Source organism: Microplitis demolitor, chromosome 10, assembly GCF_026212275.2.
Source record: "Microplitis demolitor isolate Queensland-Clemson2020A chromosome 10, iyMicDemo2.1a, whole genome shotgun sequence".
Lineage (NCBI taxonomy): Eukaryota > Metazoa > Arthropoda > Insecta > Hymenoptera > Braconidae > Microplitis > Microplitis demolitor.
This window is the reverse complement of record NC_068554.1, coordinates 11,853,171-11,877,935: the sequence shown is the minus strand read 5'-3', so window position 1 is coordinate 11,877,935 and position 24,765 is coordinate 11,853,171. Positions and strand designations below refer to the sequence as shown.

Below are 24,765 nucleotides of genomic sequence, written 5' to 3'. Positions count from 1 at the left end.
TTTATCATTGAAAACCGACTGTAGGTTAAATCTATCTATAATTATCGCAAATTAAGTTTTTTAAATTTAATTCAACACATCAGACTTGGTCAGACATGAACTAGCATCGACATGCATGGTTATGTCTAAATCAATTTATAACATCAGACATAATCATGTTTGTCCATGGTTAGTCAAAAATGGTCATGCATAATCGGGGTTGAAATATTTTACGCTTCAGACATGATCATGCATGAACACGCATGAAAAAGGGAATAGGTGAAGAGTATACCGTAAATTATAGTTGTATTATATAAAATTACACTTGAATGTATAATTCTCAATATATTTTTATGCTACTATTTTTTGTCGTTTTGATGAACTTGATTTGTAACGGGGTAAAATTAAACTCATTCAAATAATTTAAATTTAAATTGTCCTTGACTTCCCCGCGGTTGGTTAATTATCGAAAATCGATTAACCCCGTGATCTAGTTTATCGACTGGTCCCCGGAAAACGCCAATTTTGGAGGCTCATCCTCCCTCCTTACTTAGAAACTAATAAGAGTGGGAAAACTTACGAAAATAGCCGAGGGGTCTCAGACTTAGATATTAGTGAGTGCACGAGGTGATTTTAGAAGAGTCGGGCGGACCGGCAACCAGACCAGAAGGAACTGCACGTAAATTACAAAGGTAATTATACAAGCTCTGGAGAGGTTAGAGTGGAACCTTCCGGAAGCTATAATTATATTAATCTGATTAAATTTCTTGTATCCGGCAGGAGGCCGGTACAATTTGAGGTAGATAACTGATTTGTATTGAATTTTTCACAGATCTAACAAGAAAAAAAAATTATGAAAGAAGAGCTGGGAGAAAACTGAGAAGGAACGAGGAAATCGGCGGTGAGAGACGGAGAGGAAAGCGAGAACGCCACGAAAAAAAAACAAGGTAAATAAATTGTCGGCAGTAGCCACAATTTATTAATTTCCGTAAACATTAAGAAATCGTATTCGTGGGCAGTCACCATTTCCAAGTTGTTCCGGATAAAATAGGATTCTCGGCAGAAGCCAGAATTCTTTTATTAAGTAGTTACGCGGTCCGTCGAATAAAATTCTCGGCAGAGAGGCCAGAATTTTGAATTATCAATTTCTAAGATTGAAAAAAAATTTCTCGGCGTGGAGCCAGAAATTAGAATGGTCTAAGTCATTTTTATATCATAATTTAATCGATAATAATTAATAAGGAAAATATATATATATATATATATATATATATATATATATATATATATATATATATATATATATATATATATATAAGAATTAATGAGACTGAAGAAAGATTCCGTAATCAAGTGCTGTGAAAAGTAATGAGAAAATATTGAGAATTTAATTAATTAAAATTGAGTAGAATAAATTGATATCAGTAAAATTAGTAAAATTTTGTTAAGAAAAAAATCTTAAGTTTAACGCGAAGAGAAAGACGCGAAACCGAGAGAGATAGACTGAGACGCGCGAATTAGAGAAGGATAGCGTCAGTCACTCGAGTCAGAAATCTATTAATTGATGTGATATTTTACTGGAAAAAGTTGGTGAATTAAAATAAATGGTTATATATATATATAAGAGGAAATTAAAATTAATTAAATTAAGTAAATTTAAAATGTTAGTGAGAAATTTTTAAGGAAATTAAATTCTGTGTGTGTGTGAATTAAGTCCAGTGGACAGAAAATAAATTAATTAACGTATGTGTTTGTGTGTGTGATATGAAATAATTCCAGGGGAATTTTTATTAAAAATTTTGGAAATAATTAGATCCAGGGGATCTGGCAAGTTGCCTATTTTGTTTAGTATAAAGTCCAGGGGGACTAAATTTTATTTAAGATCCAGAGGATCAGGCCGGTGGCCAAGTTTATTATAGAAAGTCCAGGGGACTCAGTTTTATTAAGATCAAGGGGATCAGGCCAGTGGCCGAGGTTATTATAGTAAGTCCAGGGGACCAAAATTTAATTAGATCCAGGGGATCAGGCCAGGGGCCAATTAAATATTTTAATTAATAAAGTCCAGGGGACTAAGTATTTAATGTAATAAAGTCCGGTGGACTCCGATGTAATAAAATTATTATAAGTAAAGTGAAACCCGGTGGGGTAAAATTGTTTGTGATAAATAAAATTGTTAATTATATTAATAAAATTATTGTGTAATAAATTTAATTCCTCATCCTATCTCACTCTTATAAAATTCAACGACCCTGAAATTTTCTAAATTTAACATCTCCGGTTCTGGAAGGCCGAATCTTATCTTCCAGTGACGCCCTTATTAAAATCAATTAATAAAGGGGCCAAATTTGACAAGGTTGAAAATTACCCTGTTACAGATTATACTTTATCTGTATAAGTAAGATTTATAATTTAACATACTTTGAGTTATATAGATTTTGTATAAGCTAAATTGTACCTGAATTTTATAATAAAAATTATATACAATGAGTATACTTTAATTATATCGTAATATTAGAACTGGAAGTATATAGTTAAGAGCATGAATAACAAAACAAAAAACATAACAGAGCTTCAAAAAGTATTTGTATTTTGATTTTTACTAGTATCACATCGCATGCCTCGCACTGCTTTATTGTGTTTTACTAGACTCTCTACTTTTTTTGACTCTAGTCCCTTTCACTTTTTATTGCTCCCAATTAATTTATTTGCAGCTGTGGACCAACTTGTGCAATGGAGGTGTAGTGGCGTAAGAAAACCACAGAAAAAACTTAGCCAGTACAGTTTCGGTTTGGGTGAGGCTCAAGTGATCCATAAAATTTCCATTTTACCGGGAAAACTCGCCTTCCGTGTTCTGACAATGAACCGGCGGAGATTTGATGGTGAATTTCCGGTAAAACCACGGTGATTTCTGTGCAGTCACGCTACTATGTTCCGATCGTGTCCCCACTGTGTTTTTACGGTGGTTTAAGAGTGTTTCGAAAACGAGTTCACAGTTTTCTGACGGTGAATTTCCAGTATTCTCATGGTGGCTTCACAGTGGATTGCAGTAGTTTCCATGGTGAGCTCATGGTGGGCCCACGGTGGCCTCACAGTATTTTCGCGTCGATTTTTCAGCGTTTTCACTGTGGTAGTTCGGTATTTCCTCGTTGTTTTCTAGATGATTTCATGGTTTCTTCACCATTCATATATATTTTTTTCTTATAGTTTCCAAATCTCTGTTAATCATATTTTCTTATTTACTCAGTATTTTTGATAATTATCTTTTCTAAAATGTATTGTTAAACTATTAAAATGAACAAAGCTTATCATTGTAAGTTATCTTATCAATATAAGTACACAGAAAAACGGAATTTCTTGGCGCCAAAAAGTTGCACTCACCTTAAGAAAATTTTGATTTGCCATAAAAAAATTTTCGCATAATAAATTGAAAACAAAAATTTTCTTGGGGCGAGAAAGAATTTTCTTAATTCAAGAAAAATTTTTGTTCGGCGAAAACAAAATGTTTTTGCGTCAAAAAATTTTTACAGTCCCAAAGTAAATTTTGTTTATATTCTATAATGCAAAATTTGATACAATTGAGTTCTAGCAAATTCTAATTAATAACAATTTCCGAGTAAATATGCTGTGCAGGTATGTGGTTCGTTACATTTTGTAATATACTTTAGATACGACTAAATAATGTAACATTCCCGGGAAAAAATCATCAGACATGATCATGCATGATCATGTGTTAATCTCATGCATGATCATGCATGATATTCGCCAGCTATCAGCATGCGTGATCATGCTTGGTCAGGTATGATTATACTCTCTCATGCATGATCATGCTTGAGCAAGCATAATCATGTTTGACCAAGCATGATCAGGCCTGCTCAAATACAATGCCTAGAATTAATAAAAAGAAAATCAAAATAACGATAATTTTTAATTAATGATCAACTTTAAATTAACTTATTTTGCTAGGATTGACGTATAGTTAATGTTTACTGGCTGAAAAGTAATATTGAAATTTTACCCGTGACGGGTCTCGAACCCACGACCGTTGTATTATGAAGCACGTCTGCCGTCAACTAGGCTGACCTGTCTCGTTCAATTTATAAAGATTTTTAACACCTTTTGAAAACTCAGAGTTGTAAAAAAATAAAATATTATTGGAATTCAATTCAGATTTGTTCCCTAGATTTTTTTTTAATAATGAATAAAAAGAATTCTGGTTATAAATTACAAGCAAATCTAATAATTAAATTAATCTTCATTATTAATTGAAAAAAGAAAAAATGTAATTGTATTGATTATCATTATCAATTTCGCAAAACTTTATTGATTCAATTCTTCAATTAAATAAAAAAAGCAATTTAATGAAATCTACTTTAATTATTTTTTGGAAAAAAAATTAATTTAAATTATTAACTGAATCAATAATTATAAATCAAATTTATTTTTATCATCGATAACAAAAACATAATAATTCTAACTATTACCGTGAAAATAAAAATAAGTGTTTTATTATTTAAATTGTTTTATCAAAAATATTTGATTATTCCTCATTAAAAACTAATTAAATCCGATTGAAGCTCGATCAGATTTTGATTGTATTTTTAATTTCCCGCTAAGAAAATTATTAACTTTCAAAAATTCGGGAAGTTATTGGTTTCACCCCGATTTTTGAAAATCGAGTTTTCATCAAGTGTCGACGTTTTGAGGTACTAGGAAGCTATTCTGACTATTTTCAGAAGGATGTCCGAGTGTCTGTATGCGTGCGCGCGCGCGCGTGTGTGTGTGTGCGTGTGTGTAAACTCTTAATATCTTTTTAATGAACTGGCCGCTTAAAATGTTTGAGGTGGCAATCAAAAGAGTTTGTTGGCCATCAACTTTTCTGAAAATTTCAAATCCATCGATCGAATAGACTCTAAGATATGGAAGAAAAACAACAAAAAAAAATTTTTTTTTTCAGTTTTTTTCAATTTTCTCAGAAATGGCTCGATCGATCAATTTCAAAATTTGATCAGCTTTAGAACTTAATAAAACGCGTCGATTGCCACCTCAACCATTTCAATCGGTTAATTAGTTCGTAAGATATCGTGGGAGAAAGAAACGCTAAAAAACGATTTTTGCCGAAAACAATGGTATACAATAGTATTTTTGAGCTCGAAAATGTATTCACAACAATGTTTTCAAGCTCAAGAAGCTCGAAAACAGTGGAAAGTTTTGGGGCTGGCCCGCAGGGTCAACTGATAGATTTTTTGCATGATCAGACATGACTTTGCATGAATCATGCTTGATCGTAAATAATTAATGCATGATCCATCCTTGATTATGCTTTGTCTTGCCTGAATCATGCTTGATCATGCATGCTGAGTTTTTCCCGAAGGGGGCAAGTCGTTGACCATTAATTAGACGATAATGAGCTATATCTGTTTGAATCACTCAGAATAGACTCAAAAAGATTACAAATTTATAGCAGAGCAGAAATTTAACGAAAACTATTTACTTCTGAGATTTATAGAACTATAAAAATAAATAGCTTTACAGTAAAATTTACTTTAACTAACAATACTGAAAATTATGGATCAATAAAATTTTTTGTAGAAATGAATAAAATTGTGTGTTTCGTTTTAAAGAAATTTTCTATTGAAAAAAAGAAATTCCATTGTAATTTAGAACAACAAGTTAAAATAGACCATATAATATCAATAATTGAAAGTAAAAAATTAACTTCTTTTACTATAACTCAAGTGAAGATGAGAAGTCACGTTTGCGTATAGGGAACTTGGTATGTGATAATTTGAAATTATTAAAAAATAACTTTTAGGTGTTTATTAATTTATTTGTAAAGAAATTTTATTTTTTTGTAATTAGTAAGTTAATACATTGGAGATAATTAACGAAATAACATGATTTTACTGTTTCAATGTTCTTACATGATTATAATTTCGTATGAGTAAAAATCCGTATAAATATACCTAACCATACAAACTCATAAGCAATCGTGTAAGTACATGCATGATCGATTCAGTGACGTAAAAAATGGTTGAGCATGACCAGTTTTGACCAAGCATAAATTGTGTACGACCATACAAAGTCATACGTAATCATGCAAGCTCATATATAATCGTCTAAATCACGCAAAAAATAATTGTGCATGATCAAGCTTGATCAAATCTTACTATGCTATAACCGGGCAGCATTGGTACGACGTGAGAGTGTGGCTCTCTCGCTGTCCTTGTTGGTTTTTGGTCTTTCTCTCTCTCTCTCGTTACAGCCTGATTGCCGAGTTTGGCTGAGCTAGGCGTTAGACCACAGGGGATGATTCCACGCAGCAGGTGACCGTAAATTGGTCATGTGCGCATAATTAGGTAGGGGTCATCGGAGGTTGGGGCCTAAGACGACTAGATAAAAGAGGCGATTCAAGGGCAGGCAATCAATTTAAGTTCAAGATTTCAATCGAGATTCAAGTCCAAGCGATCGACTCAAGTCGAAGTGCCGACAACGACAGCCTCGTCATTGAATTCGCTCGATTTTCTTTTGTAAACTGTAAATCTTAAATTAGTTTTGTTATATATATATATATATATATATATATATATATATATATATATATCTGGTTTACAGAACCAAATTTTATTAATTATTAGTTAAGTGATTTGTGAGTGCACCCAACATCAAGTCGTATACCACAGTCAGGATCAAGAAGAGGAGGTCTATGATGCAGCGGCGTCCAGTTCCGTCGGTACGTCGAATACAACAAACCAGATAAGATTTACGATAAAATTGTTATTTTATACTCTCTCTCTCTTCAACGTAATATTTTACTTTAAACAATTATTTAATTTATTACCCCGTGTCCATTAAATAATTACGGATAAATATATTTATTTTGTTGTCGCTGGACATTTATTAAGTATAAGGAAAGGGGAAATTCTGTACATATTTGGGAGTTGGTTAAATAAAATTAGTTGTACATAAAAATTAAATTAAGCCTCAAAGAAATTACTTTTCATCACCAGTGTCTCTAGAATAAGTTAATTTCAGCCGCGTGTCCGGTCAAAGCGAGTCGACCCATCTCTGAGATTTATTTCTCGCGTTCAGAACCAGCAACATCGTAATTATAATTTATATTTATATTTAATAATTTATTATTAATTAATTATTTAATCGGGAAATTTTGTAACTGTGGTTCGTGGCTATTAGACACGAAGTAGCCAAGGTCACCGTTATAATGCATGCTCATACAAAGCTATACACGGTTAGGTAGGCTCGAGCTCGATCATTCTGGACGCTCGAAAATAGACATGGATGGTCATGTATGATCAAGAATAATCATAGATGTGCATTCAAAGCCATGCACAGTCATGCATGATGGTCTTGACTGTGTTAAGTGTTATCGTGCATGACCAGTTTTGACCAAGCATAAATTGTGTACGACCATACAAAGCCATGCGTAATCATGCAAGCTCATATATAATCGTATAAAGTACGGAAAAAATAATTGTGCATGATCAAGCTTGATCAAGTCTTATTATGCATGCTCATACAAAGTTATACACGGTCAGGTAGGCTCGAGCTCGATCATTCTGGCCGTTCGAAAATAGACATGGAAGGTCATATATGATTAAAAATGATCATCGATGCCCGTTCAGAGCCATGCGCAATCGTGCATGATGGTCTTGACTGGGTTAAGTATTATTATACATGACCAGGCTTGACCAAGCATGAATCGTGCATAATCAGGCTTGATCAAACAAAAATCATAATTGGTCATGCAAGAACAAGCATTATTATGCAGGCCCGTGCACAATCTTTTAATTTCTTTTCTACATAGTCGTGCACTGTCAAGAATGACTGTGCATGAATCATTCAAGTTCATGCATGATGGTATATCAGCATTCATGATTGAAATATATAGTTGAGTAGGACTTTGCACGACCTTGAATGATTCATGCATGTCCATGCCTGATTCATGCATGATCACACATTATTCATGTATGATCATGCCTGGTTCATGCTTGATCAAGCATGGTCTTGCATGCTGATTTTTTCCGGGGGTTATTCAAAAAAATGATTTTACAATGATTCATAAATCTTATAAAGTCTATGAAATTTTTCAATTTACCGCATTCATAGCAGATCAGGCTTTGAATGCGAAGGCGATGGAATCGATCCTCCGAGACGGCTTTATTTTTTTTTTTTTTTTCGCTATAAAATTTATGGACACACCATGGAACGATGAACTCACCGTGGAAATACAGTGAATTCACGGTTAAAACACTGTCAAGCCATCGGCAAGCCATTGTAAACTCACCGTAAAGATTGCTGAAAACCACTGTGGAGTCACCGTAAAACCACCGTGAGATTACTGTGACCTCACGGTTGAAACACCGTGGAAACACTCTTCAAATGCAATGGAAATGCGGTCGGAACACAGTGGCGAGACTGCACGAAAAATACCGTCATTCCGCTGAATTACAACCACGTTTTTACAGTCGTTCTACGGTGTTTTAACGGTGTTTTTACTGTGAGATCATCGTGGCGCTAAAACCGCAAGGGTTAATTGAAATTTTGTAAAACTTTCAAAAAAAAAAAAATTGTTTACCGATTCAACCGGATGTAACTTTTAAACGGAAAGAGATAACTTATTTTTGTTTGTTCTATCTTTAAGCTCGCTCGATTGCCTTCAATTTTCACTATGCAGCTCATTGATTTGACCACTTTTTCTGATAGAAAAATGGTTTTAGAAATTCACAAAATATTATAAAAAATAATTTTATGAAGGTTATCACTTTGATTATTACGACAGTTTTAAACCAATCGCTTTGAAGCTTGGTATACGTATTCTGTAAGTGACTACCTTGATCGAGCTGAAAAATAAGCTCAATCGGTCGATTAGTTTAGAAGTTATAGCATCCCAAAATTTTCAGAATGTAAAAAATTCATATTTTCACTTATTCTTTCTTCGATATATTTTGAATGTTATAACTTATCGACTTTCTAGAAATTTCATCCGAAAGCTCTTCGAATAAGCTTTAATTTTCATGCCTATATATGTGTCTGGACCAATGAAATTTCTTATCTTACCACTCATCAAATGAAATTTTGCTATTGCATTGGTTCTCCTACTTTCAATAGATTCATCAGAATCCTACCCGATAAAAAACGTTTGAATCCAACCAGATATGTTTGAATCTGCTTACATCCAAATACATCCAAATATTTGATCTTGCTAGATATAAGCATATATAATCATATCTGCTCAGACCTAATCATATATAAGCAGATATAGAGATGTATTGAGATTGATATCCAAGTAGATATACGTATATCCAAGCATATATAAGTATATCTGCTGAGATCCAACTATATATAAGCAAATATAAAAATTGATATCCATGCAGATATGCTTATATTCAAGCATATACAAGTATATATAGTTATATCTGCTCAGATCCAACTATATATAAGCAGATATAAAGATTTATATCCAAGCAGATATACTTATACCCTAGCATATATAAGTATATAGAGTTATATCTACTCAGACCCAACTGTATATTTGTGGGTATATAGATGCAAAAATAATTCATATCCAAACAGATATACGTATATCCAAGAATTTATGACTATATCCAAAAATGTGCGTCCGTTTGTAGCTATATTTGGTCAGATCCAATAATATTTAAATATAGGTAAGGCTCCTGAATCGTCGAACTGTCGGGGTTCTACTGCGAATAAGACATTAAATACAGATTTTTTTGTCTAATTATACACGAATATCTGAGTTATATGCGAAAAATAAAAATTTTTATTTTTCTTACTGATTTTGATACATATGTTATTTAAATCATATACTTGATATTGTAATGAATAAATAGAATAAATCAGTTTGATCAATGTTTCTGAAGTATTTATCTATTTTTTTTAACTTAAATATCAATTGACTTTTGATATATGTTATAAATAGGTTCATCAAAAGCATTAAGAGGTAATAGTAATAAGATCCAAGATGTGAGTAGATATTGTTTTTAGAATGGTCTAAAGTATAATATATTTATACATACATTCATTAGAATGTAGTAAAACTTCTTTAGATATATGTGCTTAAATCTATGTAGATTTCTTTAAAGATCGACATTTACGCAGATCTGCTTGGATACACTTATATATTCGTGGATATAGTGCGGTCTGTTTGGATCTCTTTGGATATTTCAAGATCTGTTTGGATATACTTAGATGTAGTGAGATCTCTTTGGATATTGTCAGATCTGTTTGGATCCGCTTTGATCGCGCCTAAATTTGAATCCAAGCGTATCTGACTATTTGGATCCAATCATATATGCTTGGATCTAAACATTTTTTATCGGGTAACTATTGTATTTATTAATAAATTTATGAAACTGATTGAATTTATATTATTGCTGTGAAACACTCATAAAATCTAAATATTTCAATTGAAGTGTGTAAATGCAATTTTGTTTTATTGACAGTTTTTATGACTGATTTCAACTATGACACTTAGATCTATCATAATTGAAATTTTAACTTATATTATTTAATTCAATTTCTTATTAACTATTAATCCTGTGGTAAAAAAAAAAAAAAAAAAAACAGAATACTTTTTCTTAGCTAATTTGATTCTCTTTAATTTTTATTTTCGTTATTTAACTTACCATTCCGATAATTTTTTCAATCTTCTAATTTCAATTTTTAAATATTTCGCATTCAACTTTAAATTTATTGCTAATTTTTTTTTGCTCTGTAACCTTGAGAATTTCTAAGGATATAAAAAAAAAAATTATTTTGTTATTAATGTTTATTTGAAAGATTGAAATAATTAAATAATGAGAAATCTACTTCCATTTCGGCTGCCGAATGGCTTTTTTTTCACTCTTCTTTTATATATTTGAGATATACTCGTTAATAAATTTGCAATGTATATCGATTACTATACTTTCTACTTCTATTATAAATATCTTCGATCAACTATAGTTTAATTTATAAGTTTCAAATATGTTAAATAATATACCATAAGGTATAGTTTTAAATATATTTAATGCTATATAATTAATTATATCTTAAATTTATAATAACTAAGTATCACATATACACATATTATAAGTCATAAATGATTTATGAGATATTTTGCTGCATTTATAGAAAGTATACTCAAGCCCAGTGAACACACCAACGTAACAGTGATATCATATCTAGAGAACATGTAACATAACAAATTCAACGTAAATTTTACATTCTGATGCTATAAATTGTAATGTAAATGGTACGTCAAATTTGTGACGAAATGCGACATTAAGATTACATGCATGTTACTGACCGAATGATATCACATTGGTAACCTAAATGTGACATTTTATTTATATCACATACTAACGTCAGCTTTACATTCTAGATATTACCTCGGAATTACGTAATAAAATCGACTTATAAGTGACAAAATCTTGGTGATTCTGTTCTATCGTCACATTTACATCACAATATAATGTCTCGGATATGTTCATACTGTTACAGCATTCTTACATAAAAATAGTTATATTTATTTTACATTTTAAAATAATGTACGTATTTTGACGGCATTGCGATAGAAAGGGTTATGCATAAAAATTATGTATGTGTTATGATTAATATTTTTACATTTAATTTATGTAAAAAAATAATATTTGATATTGAAACGCGCTGAGGTTTATGTCAATTCAGTGGAGTAGACTTTTTTTTATTTATATAAATTTACATCTGTATTTACATTTGCTTATAAATAATTGAAATAATTATTTTTATTGTTATTAATATATTTTTTTTATAATTAGACATTTTATTTAGTTTTTCTAATTTTGATTGATATTATTCTTTGCGAACTTCAACCCACTCTGGAAACACTCTGGAATCATAGTCAGAATGTAAACATTCTAAATCCAGTATGTTTCCAGAGTGGTTTTGTGCCCTTTTTCCAGAGTGAACCCAAAGTGGTTTCAGAATTAATCCAGAGTAGATCGAAGTGTTTTTCCGAATGGACCCAAAGTGAGTCCAAAATGAAATCAAAGTGTTTTCAAAATGGGCTCAAAGTGAGTGCAGGATGAAATCAGAGTGTTTTCAGAATGGGCCCAGAGTCGATGAAATTTAAATATTAAGGAATAAAAAAATTCGGTACTTTCTAAAAGCATAAATCAATAATCTACAGAAAAAAAAATTTTATCCAAATTTTTCAATTAACTATGCTTTTGTTAATTAGTTAATTTTTACTTAGTGAAAGTTTACATAAAAACCCTGATTATTTCTAAATTAAAAACCCCGGATTTTTTTAATACTTCTTGGAGCTATTCTTAAAAGGGTTTAGAAAAGATCGCCGTTAAAAAAATTGAAAAATTGCAATTTTTTACTTCTTTATTAACAATCTAAAGCATTGAAAAATGAAAAACGTAAATAGAGCAATCAAGAAAATTTATTTTGTTTATTTTTTTAATTATTTTGTTTTTTTATTGCTAAAAGCTACATAACAATAATTTCAAAAAAAATTTTATTTGCATTATTTAAATAATTGTTATAAACAAATGCATTGTTAATAAGATTTAATAAAATTTTTTTTTGAAAAAAAAAAAAAAAAAAAAAAAAAAACAAAAAAAGTTTAATGAAAGTAACGATTTTTAAGAAAAAAATCGTTTCTTAAAAAAATTTTTTTATTGCTAAACAGCGCATTTGCTAATTAACAATTTTTTTTTTTTACTTAATATTAATATTAAGTAACCATAATTTTTTGTTTAAATCATTATTTACCATGCTCTCTTATATTAGAAAAAAAAAATTTTTTCATTCATTTATTATTTGTTTCTTAAGCAAACAATTTGTTATAAACAGATAAATTTTTACGCAATATTTTTTTTTAAATACTGAAAACAACCATGCGTTTTTTTTTTTTTTTGTAGAAAAAATTTATGTTTTATTATTTATATAGTTTTTTAAATTATTGTACACTTGGAATTGTCGCTATCTTTCTGTTCTTTTTCATTGTTATTAAAATAACTTATTGAAGATACGACTGCAACATTTCAAGTCTTTTTTATTCTCCATTCATCATTAAACGAATTGGATTTTCAATTGAAACTCTAACTCAATTGTTTAATGAATTATGAATAAAATTGATTTTTATGAATACTTTGTAATAAATACAAAAAAATTGTTAATTATCGAATTCGTTTTTTAGCAATAAAAAAAATTTTTTATGAAACGATTTTTTTCTTAAAAATCGTTATTTTCATAAAGCATTTTTTTCCCAAAAATAAATTTTATTAAATCTTATTAACAATGCATTTGTTTATAACAATGATTTAAACAATGCAAGTAAAATTTTGTTTTAAATTATCGTTGTGTAGCTTTTAGCAACAAAAAAACAACATAATCAAAAAAATAAAATTTCTTGATTGCTTTATTCACGTTTTTTATTTTTTAATGCTTTACATTTTTAATAAAGAAGTAAAAAATCGATTAGTCTGTTTTTGATTTTAAAGCGATTAAAAGCAGACTAAAAATTATAGTCAATAAACTCTGTTTATGTCCTTAAAAACAATTGAACACAGACCATGAATTCTAATAAAATGTCTGTTTTATGAAAGACTTGACATCGCTACACCGACTTTCGATACTCGTGTATTATCTGTCGCTTAAATTTGACGCTAAGCGCTATAATTTATCGCTACATTTTTTCTGGGTAGCGCAGATGTTAAATTCTCATCACGTGACCGAATTTGACGCTAAAAAGCAGCGTCAAGCGTTAGCATGAAAAAGCACCTTTAGAAGTGATACCCTGATTAAACATTGCATACACCTATGTACTGTCTTCGTCAAGGTATATTTATATTTACATAATATACTAAATAACCTCAAATTCACGATAAAAATTTTCTAAGTAAAGTGTCTTGTAATTAAACATAATAATAACTGTATAATACAATTAATTTTATATGAATTCGTTTATATATCATTTATTGCTATGCTAATTTAGTGGTATAATAAATAGTTTATTATTGTGATTAAAAAGTAGTACGATAAATAACAATTCTGTGGAAATTAATATTTAAAAATATATAAAAGACATGATACTATCGTGGAAATTCGATTGTGGGCAATCAAAATAAATATTGCATTTATTATGAATTGTTTATTTTATAATGTAAATTAATCAATAAAGATAATTAATAAGTGATAATATTAAATTGTAGCTATAAGTGAATAGTAACTGTCATTAAAATTTTAAACTATTCAAATAGTTTAAAGTATTACATCACTGTTATTAAAAATTGTCAATTTTATAGTAAAAGTAATTAATTGAATTAAAACTTGTAATTTGATTTTATTAATTTATTAAATATTATTTCTTAAATAAATTTATACGAATTTTTTAAATTAAATGGCATTGATTTATTTAATTTATTCATATTAATCACTAGCATATATTTATGTTAATTTAATAAATTTATCAACGGATTAGTTTGATTTTATAATTATAATTATCATTTTAATATTCTAACGTATAACCTAAAACTTTGAAATTGTTAATGACATCTAAACACTGTAAACAATTTAGAGTCTACGGTGTGGTGTGAATAATTTGGTGTTAAAATTTTTAACACTCCCGGTGTGAAAGTCACATGACGCACAGTGTTAACTTTTAGACTGTGTGAATTAGAACGTTCACACCACCGATGGTATGACTGTTCAAGATTTTTATTTCAAAATGCTATAAGTATGCCACACAAACTCCAAGTTACCACCACTATAACGACGAGAAAACTCTCAATATACTCTGCAAAAACCATGAAAAACAACCATAGAAATTCCGAGCAAGCCTAAACACGACTCCGCGAAAACACCGATGAAACTCCAAAAGAACACCGACCAAACTCCGTGTCATAACTGTACACAAGAATACTGTGTATCTACCATGAAAATGCCGTTAAAACTCCCTTGATGCGCCCAGTTTCAATCGAGTTTTTTCCGAATTCTTACGGTGGCGCTAAAAGCGTGAGAATCCGTAAAAACTTCGACTAAACTACAAGGAAACACCAACAAAACTCCAAGAGAAAACTGGCGAAACTCTTCAAAATCACGGACCAAACTCCGTGTCGTAATTGCACACAAAACGCCATGTTTCTACCGCGAAAATACTGTCGAAACTCCCTCGAAACCCCGAGTTTCTGTCGAGTTTTTTCCGAGTTCTCACGGTGGCACCAAAACCGCTAGGATTACGTAAAAATCTTATATATATGATTAATGAAACACACGAGAGATGATCCATATACTTCTTTGAGTGAAAATCGCGGATTAAGATTATTAATTTTTGCTTAGAAACATTTAACTTAATTTTAAATAAAATTTTCTGAATAAGAATAAATCCTATTAACAAGCAATTTAATGCAAAAAAACAAATAATTTTTTTTTCGTGTGCTTCGTTACTCATATATGACTGTTAGTCAAACAATCTATCATTTTCTGTTTTAAAAATGTTCAAAAATGGCGAAAACATAATTTTTTTTAAGAAGTTGACATTGAAATGCGAATAACTGAAGAGTATTGCTAAATTTCGAAAACTTGGTGAAAGATAATATATTGGAAATAAAATGGTCCACTATCATTATACTAGAAACGTCGATACATATTCTTTTCGGAAATTGAAAGCCTTAAAAACAAAGTTTTTTACAATTTTTCAATAAATTTAATCTTTCAGAGGTTACTCAACATCAAAATCAAATTCATGGTAAATTTCAGTATCATTTGCCATTCCCTACGAAAATATCATTTTTATCATAAAATACCTTGGGATTTTTATTGTGGACCATTTTATTTCCGATATACATGAAAAACAAATACACCTTATAACAACCGTGGTTACTCGGTGTTTCCACAGCGATTACTATCGGCGTGAGTTACTTTAATGGGATATGAAAAAAATAAAATAGGTACCTCTAAATATAAATTTTAAGAGCTCATATTTGATTGAGATTTATTGTTTGACATACTCTTCAAAAATTTTGAGGCACATATAAAAAAAAAATTTTCCACATCCATATAAAAGTAGATGTAATAGGGCAAATTGATGATTTGAAAGAAATATTAGAATTGCACACCTCGAACCTGAAGCGAAGAGGTACCCTGATTGAAGAAAATGATTTACTCTATCATGAATATATATCTGTATAGTATTAAAATTGAATCGTTTTAGATTATTTCTAATCGTTTTGAATAATTTTGTTTAATCAGGATAGTACTCTACTGTCGCCAAACTTAAAAGCCAGGTTGTCGTCAACTTAAATCATCTCCGCTAATTTTATATATCACTTAAATAAATAAAAAAAAATGCACTGAAGTCAAGAAGACATTCCAATAAACACTTCCAATATAATTGAAAGTCATCTTGTTGAGTATATTATTAAACAAAAGCTGATAAAAAAAAAATTTTAGTTGGACGTCGATTGGTCTGTTTATAGGAATATTCGGATGTAAACACGATATTACGCGAACCATCCACTGAATGGACTCGTTTTTTTCATCATCTTCAGAGTTTTGTCTAGTTAAACCCTTTTGATTTTCACTATTGTAACCCTTATCGTTTTTTTTTTTTTTTAAATAATTAATTGAAAGTAATGACCGATGGTGAATTATTCTTTATAAACCACGGTTTTCTTCTGTTTTTTTTTCTCAAACAATTTTTATACAAATTATAAAATTTAATGTGGTTCGGTTGGTTTTTATTATTTTATTTTTTTTATTTAAAAGTGATTTTTTCGATCAAGTCAAGAAAAATTGTCGATATTGTATCGTCAAAGAATATTTCGTGTTAATGTTAAAATAAACACCCACATTATGAAATTTGATTTTGTAGGACATTAAGTTTTATATTTTTACATTAAACGCTAATTGTCAAATAAATTAATTGATGAGATGAAAAATAAAAGTTATCACTACAATATCTGAGTATTATAATTATTATTTTATGTAATTTGGCCACGTATACAATTTAAATATTCCATCAATATGGAGATAAGATATAAAAAAATAAATTACAACAAATTTACTGAATTCATAAAAAAAAAATTCGGCCCTATTCATAATCTAAATTTAGTATAAACAAAAAAAAACTGTGACAGAGGTAAAAAGTGGAAATCATTTAGATTTTTTTTTTTAATCAATTTCTACTATTACAAAAAAAATTAAAATTTAAGGATGATTCAACTCGGAGGGCTTCAGCAAATTATCCATGGGATAATTAAATTTTTTTTTTTTTTTTTTTTTTTTCATCGAACTAATAATTAATATTGATTACATATTGATTTGTTGTTAGTGTTATTGTTTGTTGATTAATGAAAAATATATTTTCTAATAAGCGATAAATAAAAAATGTTTAATAATTGCAATTAAACTTTCTTTTACATTTAATCCCTCAGTTCATGAAAGGCTTACAAAAAGTTTTTTTCATAATCATTGCTTTTAATAGTTATATTTATTGATTTAAATGAATTTGGTAAAATTATAATTACTTAAAAAATTTTTTTTCTTGTTCTCCTGTTTTTTATTACATGGCGTTTTCTTTTTTAGAAGTCAAGCAAAATTTGTTTTTACGTTTTTTTTTTATTTTCATTTTTTTTTAAATAAATTCATTATTCGGATAAAATTGGCAATATTGCAGCGGCACTGGCTTTAATTATTATATTGATTTATTTAATCATATTGTTGTGTATTTTATTGTTTGTTTTTAACTATCAATATAATTATTACTTCTAAACCTATTGGCGTGGAATTGTCATTACGACGATGTTATTAAGTAAACAATGCATGCAATGTCCCTTTAAAGAAGAAAATATTAATTGACTGAGTACTTCATTATGATAGATAAAACTCAATTGGTGGATGCACATGTAATTTGCTTACCAGAATTAAATAAGTCTTTCAGTTTTTATTTATTTATTTATTTTTGTTTCTTTTTTTTTATAGTTTCTTTACCCCTACAAACATTCTTCTTGGCTTTTTCGTACGCACCTGGCAACTTTTCGCTTAAACTCTGTATAACTTTCCCTCCACTCTTTCTGTAATCATAATTTTAAAAAAACATCAATTATTTACAATGAAAAATTAATATGAAATAAAAATTTCAACAAGTTTATATCTAATTCCTAATAAAAGTAGTAAAAAATAATCAAAAAATGTCATCTGGCACCCAGAATAGAAGGTAGATTTTTCGAAAATTTTTAGCACCTCCCTGAGTTCGCTAGCTCAAGCTTAGTTTAAAACGAAGGCGGTCCTTGTTCAGTTTTACTAAAATTGAAGTCAATTTTTGAAGATCAGATTTTCCATCCGAGATTCTTGATCCGCGATTCAAATATTGTTAGCATACTTATATATTTATACATAAATGTACAAGCAATACTAAGTTAATCGCGTATTACGAAAATATCGAATTTATAAACTAGCTTTGAGTAAACATGGTTAGAAACGAAAATATATATGCGTAATAAAATATGCATTGATGAAAACTTACACAATTCATCAAAAATTCGAGATTTGTAAATTCATTTAAATTATCAAAAACAGCGCAAGCAAATATTTAGGTATTTAAAAATCAAAACTTAAATATTAAGCTGAAAGATTTTTCATAAAATTGGTAGAGAATGATAATAGGTTAATAAACACATAGGTAAATAACAGTTATAATTTATATTTATCTATTATTAATAAATTTAAATTCGCGAGAGGTTAAACAGGCATATGACACTGGTATAGAGACACAGTTGATTCACGCCACCACATTCATATATATATATATATGAATGTGGTGGCTCAAAAAAACCGACTATTTTTTTTTCGAGTCTCTTATGAAAATTTGTTGGCTTATGATGTTTTAAGAAGCTTCTCCAAAAATCAGCTCGATAAAAAATTTCCAAGAAGTCGCTCACGAATTTTGAAAGTATCAAAAATGATTGAAATTCGGATTTATTACTTCTTAATTTTTTCTTTCTCGTAGCAGCAATAGTTTATAATTGTAAAATTATGTCTATGCTGAAAATTTCAGCCCAAAATTTAAATATTTAGACGGCGTTCAAGAATTTTGAATATTAACTGATAATATGTGACTAATACTTTGAATGAGTTTTTGTATTTTTTTATAACTTAATTATTGTCATTTCACTAAAATATAACTTTTGCATAACCAAAAATATACAGGACAGTCTTGAACAATAAAATTTGGTAAGTTTTGAATAATGGAAAAAAACTTAAAAAGTGAATTAAAAAATAAAAAAGTATGTAAATAACTTATTATTTCTATTTCTCGGGTTATATTTCCATTCATTGTGATGCAAATTGATGGTGAAAAAATCGAGAAGCTTTATTATCAATATTCAAGGGTCACTCGAAAACGTTCAAGAGACAGTAGTCGGAAACATTCAAAATTCTTGAGCGAGTTTTAATATTTAAATTTTGGGCTTATATTTTCAGCGTAGTCATGATTTCACAAATATAAACTATTGCTGCCACGAAAAAGAAATAAATTTTAAATAAAATCCAAATTTCGATCATTTTTTATATTTTCAAAATTCGTGAGCGACCTCTTGAAAATTTTTTATCGAGTTGATTTTTGGAGAGGCTTCTTAAAATATTGTAAACCAACAAATTTTTATAAGAGACTCGAAAAAAAAAATAGTCGGTTTTTTGGGCTATATATATATATATATATATATATATATATATATATATATATATGAATATATCTATATATAGATATATAGACTTTGAAAACATAAAGTAACTGTGAAGTTTACGGATTATTTTCTTCACAACAAAATATAACTGACGGAATTAGATTATAATTGAAAATGCAAAAATTATTCGGGATGAAAACCATATTTTCTAATATTCTTAATAATGTCCAAGCATTCAAGACTATCAAATTATTGGAAAAATAGTCAAAACACAAAGTTTAAGGTAAAAAATTAAAGGTTATTACACTAGCTTTAAGATACTTTTTACGAAAATTGTCTATCAGTTTTAGTTTTATAGATGTATGCACTTCAACAGTAAATAAATATTGATTTTTTCGAAAAAGCGTGAAAATTTCAAACAGCCATAACTTCTAAACTAATCAACCGATTTAGCCTATCTTCAAACTTGACCGTGATAATCGTCTATAGAATAAGTGTAGAAAATTCCATTAGGATCCAATAAGAATAGTAGGAGTAATCTTGATGACAAAATTGGTTATATTACATGTATACATATATCAATTTTTTAACGAGTAGTATTTTTTAACTCGACTCAACCAATTATGACAGGTTATGACAAAATTTCTTGAAAAATCGATCATGAAGACAAATACAATAGTGAGATTTAAATCTCACGAAATCTGAAATTTCGAGAAATCTACCTAAAAAGCATATTTTGGAAGCCGGTCAACTAAACTTTTGTCGAATATCTACGCAACTACATTTGACCGTTAAAATTTTATCGCAAAAATTTTGAGTTGAGATACTTTACGTACTGTGATATGAGTTGAAAATAGTATTGAATTTTTTTTATCGTATGAGTATACATTAGTTTGAATAGAAATTGTTAATTAATTGTTCGGTTCATATTTTATTTCCATATAGTACAACTACTTAGTTTATCGAAGTATATATCATTTTATTTATATTTCCCACCATTTAAGCCGATTTTGGCTTGGCGGTAAATCTTGGATTTGAACGCTAGAATTTTGTCTAGAGCAGTAAAGCTTTTCAATGCCTACGCAACTTCGAGTCCTTAATAAATGCAATTTATTAATTTTAAATTGTTTTGTATGAAAACTTAAAGGAATCATTATTCGAAGCTCAAATTTAAAATATCTATTTCGGAAAGTACAAAAATTGGTTTTCAATAGTAAGTACTACGTTAATATTTCGAAAGATTAGAAAATGATTATCTTCATCAATACTTGAATTATCTAAATTGTTATATGTATTTGAAAAGACATAAAATATGAAGAACTCTTAAACTTCACATGAAGCAAAAACTAATAATCAATGGTCAGTTACACACTTGTATGATTAATTGCGATTTTATGTTGCACTGTATATAACTTTGACTTAGCAGAAAATCTCCCTCAACAATTTTGGTTCTATTTTAATTTTAATAATTTGTTTACAATAATTCTATAGTGGTTCAATGTATTATGAAATAAGAATAATCAACTTACGGCGGCATCAACGTTGGCAGGACTTTCGTCATTAGGATCAGCAAGCATACTAATAACGCTGATAAGAATTGTTTCAACTGTGTGCACTGGTAGCCATCGTTCTGATGCTTTTTCATAGCCCCATTTATCATCCCCGGGTTCATGTAAGATCGATATACAGACGTCACCATTTTTTTCAACTAAAAAAAAGTTATCAATTGATGAATAATAATGGATATATTGAATTACTTATTTTATGAAAATATAATTTTTCAATTTTACTGTTTGGATGCCATATTTCTGTTATAAATTTCATTCTTGGTGGTCTGAGTGGATATTCTTTCGGAAATTGTAAATGCGCTTTAAAAAATCCTCCTTCACTGATTTTTAAATATAAAAAAAAAAAAACATTTTTTGTTAGTAAATATGTTCCGAAGTAATGTTACAAATACCAATAATTCAAGTCTATATTGGATTAAAATAATTACTATAATGTATCCGGAGGTCCAATAATGAGCACTTCCCATCTGTAAATATCATTGTCGTCAATAAGGCCAGCTGAAAACCCTTCTACTGGATTTTTATTTAATTCTGTAAGAATATAATATTTAAAAAAAAATTCAGAATAAATGAAAATGAATGCATTTTTTTTAGCTAGATAGACCCAGTGTCAAATGTAATTAGATAATATTTTTTACTGGATGATTATCAGAGCAAATTATACTTATAAAATATATATTCAAGTAAAATATCAAAATTTAAAGAAAGTAGCACAGATTTAAAAACAATACACAGATCAGAACAAATTCATTGTGATATCAATAGATTTAGATACTCTTATTCAAAAAATATGAAAAAGTTTCAAACTAGATGTGGATGAGTTAGACCTAAATGTATTTGATAACATATGATTAGATTTTAACGAATTTAGTCAAATAATAATTAATTTGCACCCAATTTAGCACCACAAAATTAAACTTGTCTAAATCCCTAGTAGCTATCTTAGTCAAGATCTTGAAATCACAGTATGTATAGATATATTTCGTTGTATTCTCCTTAACTTGCTCAAGATTTGCTCCAGAATTGATCAAAATTACCACTAGGAATACTGTTTAGAGTATAGGGACAAATCAATTCAAGAATAAATTGAACTAGCACTTTTTATTTACTTGTACTTATTCTTGTGATGGCCTTATCTGTGTAATTTTTTTGTTCGCAATCATCAAAAACATATATATAAATGAACAAATATAATTGGCATGTCTGAACCTAATATCTTCTAAGGCTGGCCCGTACCCAACAAATTGTTGAATTTTAGATTTCTATGAATTTATAATCACTAGACATAACACGCTGGCTTCGTTCGCCTTCCTTCCTTCAAAAATCCCGCCACTATCTCAGTCAACCAATCGACAACCAAATAAAATAGTCACAGAAGTGACGTAAAACGATACGACATCCGGTCATCAACTTTTTAGAAGAAAATTACAACGGTTTTTTCAGCTTCTAGAAAAATGCATAAAACGAACTTCCTCGAAAGATTTTCATCATTCGAATCCCATAAATATTCAAAACGTAATTAGAAGTCTAAAATCCGGAAATATAGTTAGTACTATCGACCCTTAAAAATAAAAACCTACAAAATTTAAGGTTAACATGTATAAGATTTCATCGATTAAATCCTGAAATTTTTAAGCGTCTGGATACGGTAAAACATTCTATTCTTTATTCTAAAATGTATAAAAAATTCTACCACATTATTAAATTAGACTTTTTTTCTACAGAACTCAAAGAAAAATAGTATGTATACATATATACATATGCATATATCTGCATATATATATATATTTATATATATATATATATATATATATATATATATATATGTATATAAAAAAAATTGGAAGGTGAACCAGGCAGAGAGAAATTACACCGTTAAAATGATAGATTTTAACGATTTTAAACAAAAATAAAATTTGTCTTTTAACATACATATATATATATATATATATATAATTTATAGATGCATGTATCGGCAATTTATATTTATGTACGTTAATCAATTTTACAACATATAATTGAAATATCATGAAAAAATATAATATATAAGTATTACCTGCTAATTGTTTTCTCAATAAAAGCGCGGACTGTGGCTCTGACATTAATATAAATGTTGAGTTTGAATTATAATTTATAAGAATATGAAAATGATACTAACAGTATAATTTTTTAGATTGTAGTGTATATTTTTACTTGACTCAGAAAAAGATGGCTAGGTATAGGTACGTTTGCGGAAGTGAATGGATGAGCATGCGCTAGAAAATAAAAATTATAATAGTTTTAGGCTGCATTCGTATTGAGCGCTAGGACCCGGATAGCCACACTCGCCACACTCTGAATACCATTGCTTACCCTGATACCTACCTTAACCGTAAGTTAACTACAAGCTTCTGCCGTATTCTGAAGGCAACTTAAGGGTAGACAGTACTAACCGAATTTCCGAATTTTACTTTTCTCATTACATTTTGAATAATTACGTCACTCGAATGATAAAAACTTTCCGAAAAAGTTTGTCTTATACATTTTTTCGGAAGCTACAAAAATTTCTGTAATAACAATTGATTAATAAATTAAAAGAAAAGTAAAATTCAAAAATTCGTTTAGTATGCCCCAGCCTTAAGGCTGAGCCGTAGTAAAAAGTTTTTCAGACCTCGATTTTACGCCCTCGGTGTTTGCGATGAACTCAGGAACCTTGGTGGCAATGTAAATCAAATCAATAACAAAGAGAGCATCCGAAAAGCGGTAATTCACAGGAGCGTAGTAAAATCAATCACTTATTGCTAGGGACCATTCGAAATTTTTGATAAGTTTTTTCGGTACCCAGTCATTCATTTGTAGTCAAATCTTAGATTATTTGCAAAGTAGCTGCAGCTTGTTGTCAAATTGAAGGAAGCTTCTTCGGAGCAAACGTTTGCTGTACAAATCTGATTATTTGAGTGAAAACAGCCCTGATAACACGAGTTGATCGAGAAAAAGTTGGTCATTCATTAGTTTCCGAACAACTTGACGACAAGTTATCGACAACTTCAGCTTTTGCAACTTTTGGCTACAAGTTACCGCCAACTTTCTCAGAAAGTTGGCGGCAGTATGGAGCCGCAACTGAAATGCAAGTTTCTGAGGAAATTGAAAGTAAACTTACCGTCAACTTATGATCACCAACTTTTGCAAGCAACTTTTGCCACCAACTTTCTCAGAAAGTGATAGTCAACTTTTTGGATTTACAACTTTTGCCACCAACTTTCTCAGAAAATGTCCATCAACTATTGGAGGTACCAACTGTTGGCGATCAACTTGGTTCCAGTTGCGGCTGCAAGTTTCTCGTCAGTTTCTCGCCAACTTGGCTATCAGGGAGAAGTTGATATACATTAGCCGTCAAATTGAAGGGACTTCTACTCAGTACACTTTTGATTCCAATTCGCTCTAATTAACCCCTAATAGCCTCTCTATTGCTCAAAATTAACAGTAATTTGAAAATTGAAATTACCGACATTTTCTACCCGAATTTGCCAACGATTTGACAGCAA

The 24,765-nt window shown here is 29.4% G+C and overlaps 1 protein-coding gene across 2 annotated transcripts; it reads right to left on the bottom strand.

Annotated features, from left to right (window-relative positions):
* Window positions 1-17,460: 17,460 nt before the first annotated feature.
* LOC103573899 (ubiquitin-conjugating enzyme E2 G1) lies at window positions 17,461-23,498 on the bottom strand. 2 transcript variants are annotated; one of them, XR_008404407.1, is made up of 6 exons: window positions 23,298-23,496; window positions 21,670-21,772; window positions 21,464-21,561; window positions 21,203-21,381; window positions 17,908-18,062; window positions 17,461-17,822 (listed from the first exon to the last, which is right to left on the bottom strand). XR_008404407.1 is itself a non-coding variant. In XM_008553158.2 (5 exons), exons 1-5 carry the CDS (start codon window positions 23,341-23,343, stop codon window positions 17,982-17,984), a joined length of 507 nt encoding a protein of 168 aa, XP_008551380.1. In that variant the 5' UTR covers window positions 23,344-23,498; the 3' UTR covers window positions 17,461-17,981. The 2 variants fall into 2 exon arrangements, 1 of the variants encoding a protein (XP_008551380.1); XM_008553158.2 differs by having other exon boundaries at window positions 17,461-18,062; window positions 23,298-23,498.
* Window positions 23,499-24,765: the final 1,267 nt, after the last annotated feature.